This window comes from Hippoglossus hippoglossus, chromosome 1, assembly GCF_009819705.1.
Source record: "Hippoglossus hippoglossus isolate fHipHip1 chromosome 1, fHipHip1.pri, whole genome shotgun sequence".
In the NCBI taxonomy this organism is placed as follows: Eukaryota; Metazoa; Chordata; class Actinopteri; order Pleuronectiformes; family Pleuronectidae; genus Hippoglossus; species Hippoglossus hippoglossus.
In genome coordinates, this window is record NC_047151.1 from 24,418,600 (window position 1) to 24,426,099 (window position 7,500).

Consider the following 7,500-nt stretch of genomic DNA (forward strand, 5'->3'; position numbering starts at 1 on the left):
AAAGGCTATAATGTTTTGCTTTTTTAAAACTAATAAAAACAAAGTTAAATGCTTTTTGCCCTCTTATCCACAAATTACGTTTCAGTCCACTGAATATAGAGCTTTTGCTGAAGTCTGTCGAGGGCGAGGATTTTCAAAAAAGCTGCAGAAACTGTATCATTGTAGAAACTACAGGACACAATTAAAGATGATCACATGACATTTGACCACATTAGGGCAGAAATATAAGAGTGAAAAGGTTTATAAAAGTCCTGAGAAAGCTCATTTATATAAAATGTCTCAATTTCATAAGGGTTCCTCCGGATTCACAAAATCAACTGGGAAACTTTGCAGGTTTTAACCCACTGGCAGCAAGAATAAAACCCCCGTTGAACCCATGCACTTTTAAAACAGCTTACGACACATCCGTGCTTAGAATAAATGTTAAATGGTCTTAAAACAAGGTTTGGCTGCTGCCTCTGAGATCTTGGATTTAGACTTTGAGTTCCCCTGTTAAATATCAATGCAACATGATGTTTTAATACCAGAATGAAAATGTTCAGGGATCCTTGTCTCAGCTCCTCATCCTGTCTAATCAGAGAACCATCCAGAGGAGCTGTCAGCAACCCGAACAACGGCTCCTACAACACACACACACACAAATGATTATACACAAAAACCGTTGACAATAGTTACATGGACAAGCACGACGACAATACTGTGCTTTGTCCTGTGGAGCTGCAAAGGTCCGTTTATGTTTTATTCATGTCTTCATGAATATCATTCTTTGTGTGTTTTCTGTGCGTGTTTACCCTAAATATGGCCCGGATGTAGTGTGTCATGAGGTAGTTGTTGATGTCCAGGGGCAGGGTGAGCTGAGGGTCAACCTGAACCTTTGGAGCCTGGACCACAGCCAAGCAGTCAGAATGCAGCTCTTCACCACCTGTGAGCACACACACACACACACACACACACACACACACACACACACACACACACACACACACACACACACACACACACACACACACACACACACACACACACACACACACACACACACACAGTGCATATTGTGGAAGCTGCCTGCACACACGGTGGAACACATCTGTAGATGAAAGTGTATTTATAGACTGAGTGTCGTGTGTGTCTAGATGTGTGGTTTGTTATTCATGTGCTACATCTGTTTATTCAGTCACATGATGATGATGACGATGATGATGATGACCTCATAAGCTCTTCGTCATGAGGTCAAATAGCAATAATGAAAGGATGGTAAAAAGAATTATGGATCTTTCAAGCATGAACGACGGTGGTGTCATTCATGCTAATGGTCAGTCTGATTGTGAGTGAGAGAGAGAGAGAGAGAGAGAGAGAGAGAGAGAGAGAGAGAGAGAGAGAGAGAGAGAGAGAGAGAGAGAGAGTGAGAGAGTGAGTGAGTGTGTGTGTGTGTGTGTGTAAGTGCAGGTGTGTGTGTACCTGAGGCGATCTGCAGCAGGGCTGCCAGTTCAGCAGGGATAGGCAGTGTTGTCACATTCACCACTTCTCTATTGACTCGATCCTGCACACATTGCAAACACAAACCAACACTTACGTTGCATCACACACTGACACAACATCATCTCCTCCCTCCTCCCTCTCACACGCTTCACATCATTCCCTCACTCACCTCCTCTGCCTTCCTTGCTGGCTCCACCACTGTCTGACAGAAAGAAAGCAGCATCACACTTGTTTTTATTTTAACTTCTAAGTCAAATACTGTAAAATATCAACAGAGGTTTCTCAGCTCACAGGCTCACAAACACAGTGCACATACCCTCATGTAACGCTGGCGGCTGACGATAAGCAGCACGGCCGAGCGGAACCTTCTGAGGTACCTCCTCCTCAGAGCAAACTTTTTTCTGCCCAGGAAACACAACAAACATGGAGGATGGATTATTCATACGTCAGAGAGATAGCAGAGAGTGGGAATTTTAGAGAAGTTATAATTTCAAGTCATTTCCTTAATTCGATGTAATTTTGATCTCTGAAACATCATTACAGTCAAAATTAAGTGAATATTTCACATTTGAATGATATGTAAACTTGCATCATGTCTCCAGGTTTTGTCCGACTGGCACTAGAGTGAGAAACCCATCCCCTGTGATGGACGAGCGTGGCCTTAATTCTCTGGCCTCGTCTCCTCACATCGAGGACAAGAGAAGTGGGTTGTCCGTGATAAGCTTTGACCTATTTGGCTCCCGTGAAACCAAACACTAAAGCCTAAATAGCGACGCTCAGGACTGAAACTCCAGACTGGAGCAGGACAGTGTGCTAAAGAAAGTTTAGAGTCAACCTCCAGGAAGAGACTGATGATGCTGACGAACTGGGGACTAAGGGGAAGAAGCAGCTTCTATATTTCTTGGGGAAAAAACCTTCTTCTTCTTTCTTTGTACAACCAGTATGTTATGAAGAGGCATTTATTTTGTATTTGTATTTACATAAAGAAGTTATGAGCTGTTAAACCTCAGAGTCGTGAACGTACTAGCAGCTGACCTCTCGGGAGCATTACCTCGCCACGTAGCCTTTGCAGCGAGCTTCAAACAGGGTCACGCGGCGCCGGAACTTGATGAAGTTCTTTCGGACAAAACACATGCGAGTGTATCTCTGCAGCGTCATGGCAGCGAGGTGCAGCACACGGTCACGCTTCCCCTCCAGCAGCTGATACAACTCCTCTTTCAGGAAAATCTAAAACACACACACACACACACACACACACACACACACACACACACACACACACACACACACACACACACACACACACACACACACACACACACACACACACACACACACACACACACACACACACACACACAAATCTATATTCAACCGTATTTATTTCGAACACTTGGTATTATTTAACCTCCCATTTTCTGCGTGTGCGTGGGCCCTCGTCGTACTGAGGGAGCTCACCTTACTGACTCCCAGCTGGTACGAGCCGCTCTTCACCGGGCCGAGCTTGTGGAGCATGATGACACAGTTTTCACCGTCTGCAGGCGGAAGATCCCTGAGGCAGAGGAGGCCTTTATACCTGTGTGCACATATGAGCCCACACACAAGTTCAACATGATATCTGCATTCTGAAGTGAATGTGAAGAAAGCTCACGTGTCTTAACTTTGTGAATCTGGGACTCAGTGTAAGTGGGATTCACTTTATTCTGGCTTTTTGAATTTAGTCGTTCCACTGTGAATCTAATGGAGTGTGAATGTTGTTTCTTGTAATAAGTCAGAGTACTTCAGCAGTCAGTAGTCAGAGGTGCTGTGAGATCAATTGGCTTTAACTGCCTTCCTGCTGCAGGAGCGGGCGAGAGCCAAATGGCAATTTCAGCATAGAAAAATGGTGTGTGAACTATTCTTTTGGCAGAAAAAGCAAATAGGTCAAGTAATTTTGACAGACTGAAAGTGTCGAGTTGTAATGGGCCGAGAAAACCTGAACGGGAGGCTGCTGTAATCTGTATTTTATCTTGAGGGTTACACGGTTCAACTGCTGCTCACATTTCTCACATTTACTGAAAATGAGTAAATCACCAACCTCGATAAGAAACTGCGAAAGTTCAATCTGATTGGATAACCGTCCTTCCTGATAAGGATGGTCTCCATGATACCAGAGTAATGCAGCTGAGCGTTGACCAGCTCCATGTCAAACGCTCCCGGCTCCTACACACACACATAATAACTCACATGAGCTGCATAAAAAAATCCCCAAAAATGCAAATAATCACCGCAAACCTGCACACACCATCCAACTTGCAAAAAATATACCTTATGATGGTTTGGCTTGATGCATCGCACAAAATAAGGGTTACACCTGTCACAGATAGATGAGAACGAATGGATGGGGAAAAAAATGAACGAACAGTTTGATAAAGGATGAGCATGTTTGTCCTGTGTAAGGAAGTCATCTTTCAAACAGGAAGGGAACTGAAGCAAAACCAACTCTCTGAGCAGAAAATTGAAACGCTGAGCTGCTTCAGACCAAACAGATCTCCAGAGGCTCCTGATTTCATGTGTGATTGAGCTCAAATTAAACAAATAAAAATTCATCTGCCTCAGAGAAAATGGCTCCAACCAACAGTGACATTGGGAGATTTTAACGTTTGCCGAAGTTGATCCCTGAACACCAATACGAAACCAATGGTTCAGATCTCATTGTCAGTTTTAGGCACAAGCCCATAATATTACATGTGTCATTGATTTGGGCTGTGGAATAAATCAGTCACTCCTCAGGGGTCATCATTTCATACACACTCTATCTTGCTGTGAATTTGTAGACACGTAAAGTGCGACTTACTATCGTGAGTCACAGTTGCATGAATAAAGTTTCTATGCCTGGCAAATATGTTTAGGAAAGTATACATTATGTGGTCATTGTCTTTATGGGGGTTTCCTACAGATTAAGTGAGAGGTGTTTTCAATGCGAACCTTTCCATCTTCTCCAGCAGCTCCTGCAGGCTGCTCTGGAACTTCGCACTGACCGTGTTGGCTTGATGGCGTCGTGCCGCGCTGCTGTGTCGCACGTTCGACCGCTGCTGAGACTCCGAGTGCTTCAGGAAGAGGCTGGACACCATCTGGATACACGTATTAAGTGATTAGCAACAGGTCAACTGACTGACAACCTATAGTTACTGATTATTATATTGGGGAATGTTTGCCCGATAGGAGACAGTGAGTAATAACAAAAGAGTGAGTGTTTGCAAGTCTCACTTTGTTCCTGCTCTGGGTGAAGAGGTCTAACACATCCTGACGGACCATGTCGAAGTTCTTATCCAAGAATTTACTCACCTGCACCACAAACCATAAAAATATATTTCTAACCGGAAGGAGATGAGGTCGATATAGAAAGAGATAATGTCTAGAAGAGATATTGTTCGCAGGTTCAATGAAATAAGTTGACAAAAAGGTGTTGAAAGTCCAATAAGAGTCAATTTCTATAAAGGAAAAAGGGAAAACAATTGAAAAACGGAGCGAACGAAAATGGAAAACAAGTAAGAAAGAAAGAAAGAAAGAGAATGCACCTGATAGGTGACCCTCCCAGCGTAGTGTTTCAGGGTGAACTCTGGCAGTGGCATCTTTGGCCTGGCATACAGCGGGTTGTTTCCATGGTGATAGTGGCACTTCTGAAGGAAGGTGTGGTCTGTTGCCTAGCGATGGTTGGAGACAGTTAACGGCTGCCGAGCCACGGAATATAAATCTCTACAGCACAAACACATGTTGCCCATGTGTGTCGAGCAGATTGCTTCACTCAGTTACTCGTGTAGCGTCGTGTTCATATTTCACTTTGAGCATCGGAGACGCTCCATAATGCGTTTATCTCAATATGAGCTCAGTCTGCTCCGCGCGTTAGGAGCCCCAGGAATAATGATAGCAGCAGGTTGGCAATTAAGTGTTCACGCGGGATAGTTTTGTATTGATCGGGAACCGGCTACAATACGCTTCAGTCCCCAGGTTTATGAGAAATCCAATATGTGAGATGTTTTTTTGTTTTTTTTCCAAATCAATTTTCTTCTGAAAACTGGGGAATTATTGGAACCATGAATTGGCCATTGTCTTCTTTCCCCCCCCCCCACGATGCTCAGATAGAGAGAGATTTGTAGAGTTTCTTGATTTCTAATCCATCATCATGTATCTATATCTTTAAAAAAAAAAAAAAAAAAAGTTCGGTTTAGCAGGTGTGGACGTACCTGAGGGAAACCGCACTGGTCGTCCAGTATGCGCAGTATCCCATGAGGCTTCGCAGCGATGAGGTCAAGACAGGCCTGGTTGTGGCTGAAAGGCTTCTGCTGCCACTCGATCTGCTCCCGCATGTACTCCTCCTACACACAGCACAAGGGTTCATCAGGTTGGTTTATATAAAACTCCACTGTTGCTTTTTTTTTCACTTCATTTGGAAGTGCTACTTTGTCCACTATGGTTTGTGAGTTTTAACGACCTGTTGTCAGGTAACTAAAGAGGCTGTTTGTCTTTTGACTTTACTGAATCTTTTCAGGCCTCCTGATTGGATACTAAGGGCGTTTAAATCTCTCTAAGGCTTCAGTTTAGGAGCGGAAGTTGAGACAGAATTAAACAATAGAAGAAGAAAAAGAAGCAGAAGCCTTACCATTAAGTTGAAGGTTTCATTTATAGGATAAATAAGAAGTTTTCTGAATCAGCATGTACACTTTCCATGCACACAAAGTTCATCAGATTACTCACAAAATTGGACATATTAAACACTGTTGTGACCTGAAGTAATGCAAGTGTGCATTTACTGTACACACAACAGTCAGTAATTCGATTCCCCTCCTATCCTTGACCTTTAATACCATTTATTTTATATGCATCACTGATATAAGCTGTGATGTGCCGCTTTCTGACTTCTCCTTTGTGTGTTGCTGTTTGTTGAAGCTTGCGTACAGACAGTGAGGAGCTCTGCACTGAGAGAGCACAGCTTTTGCTTGTGGCGCTAATGTGTCAACGTTTTTTATTTATTTTTTACAAATAATCAAATGCTTAGCTCCCGGAAGCCGACAGAAGCGACTTACTTTTGCTGGGGCTTTAAAAGAAATTAATCTTGACTACAAGGATGAATTGCTACTCGTAATGACCTCTCGTTTCATCTCCACGCTCTGCTGTCACAGCCATACTCTCTCTGTCGGAAGTATTAGTCATGGACATGTGCACATTTAAAAAGCTGATTAGAAGACCTCTAACACACAAATATATATATGTATAAAATGCTGAATAATGTTATTTAAATGTGCAGTTTCACTATATTTGCTTTTTTCTTTTTTTTAATCAAATTTATTTCAGTCTCAACAAGGGTCTAGACGTCTTTTGAGACACAAATCACCCAATGATTCCTCGTTAAGAAAACGTGTGATAAAACGTGTGAGGAAAAAAAAAAAGAACTTGAAGTTTTGCTGACCTGCTCCTCCTGGAAGATGACCCTGTTGAAAAAGAACTGCAAAGTTTCATTGGCGTAGTTGATGCACAACTGCTCAAAACTGTTCACCTGTAGCTCCTGCAGGGCAAAGAGCAGAGATGTCGTGGGGTTGTTTGTGTGGGTTAAACACATATGTCAGCTCAGATGCATCAGCTGAGAAACATTATTGAGCGGAATCGTGTTTTTCGGCGTGACCTCAAATCCATATATGTCCAATATGGAGATGGAGAGGGCTTCGTTGCGAGGGTAGACCCGTCCGTTGATGCGCTCTGTCAGCCAACTGAACAGTAGCGAATACAGGATCTTGGCAACAGCATCTCTATGAAAAACACACAATAAGGTTTCTATGGAAACAGAAAGCCCGGTTCCTATGGAAACAGAGGACATCTGAAAAATCTTTCCCCCCCAGCCCTGACGTCCTTTGTCCTCACATGCCTCTACCAAAGATTGGAGGAGAATATCAAAGATGGCTCACTATCTCTAGTATTCTCCTGGTACGACTTTAGAGAGTGAATAAATGAGGAAATTAAAAAAATCTCAAACAGGACTGTCAG

General features: G+C 43.1%; 1 protein-coding gene across 1 annotated transcript in view; it reads right to left on the reverse strand.

The window, feature by feature from the left end:
• myo15ab (myosin XVAb) overlaps positions 1-7,500 on the reverse strand; it is a 44,985-nt gene that overhangs the window by 20,361 nt on the left and 17,124 nt on the right. The window contains exons 22-36 of the mRNA XM_034596832.1: positions 7,142-7,265; positions 6,929-7,024; positions 5,706-5,837; positions 5,040-5,165; positions 4,729-4,806; positions 4,447-4,592; positions 3,787-3,832; positions 3,557-3,681; positions 2,938-3,055; positions 2,531-2,706; positions 1,796-1,880; positions 1,649-1,681; positions 1,459-1,540; positions 792-922; positions 525-620 (exon numbers count right to left, since the gene is read on the reverse strand). Coding sequence (XP_034452723.1) covers positions 525-620; positions 792-922; positions 1,459-1,540; positions 1,649-1,681; positions 1,796-1,880; positions 2,531-2,706; positions 2,938-3,055; positions 3,557-3,681; positions 3,787-3,832; positions 4,447-4,592; positions 4,729-4,806; positions 5,040-5,165; positions 5,706-5,837; positions 6,929-7,024; positions 7,142-7,265 — 1,594 coding nt within the window. The remainder of the gene's footprint in view (positions 1-524; positions 621-791; positions 923-1,458; positions 1,541-1,648; positions 1,682-1,795; positions 1,881-2,530; positions 2,707-2,937; positions 3,056-3,556; positions 3,682-3,786; positions 3,833-4,446; positions 4,593-4,728; positions 4,807-5,039; positions 5,166-5,705; positions 5,838-6,928; positions 7,025-7,141; positions 7,266-7,500) is intronic.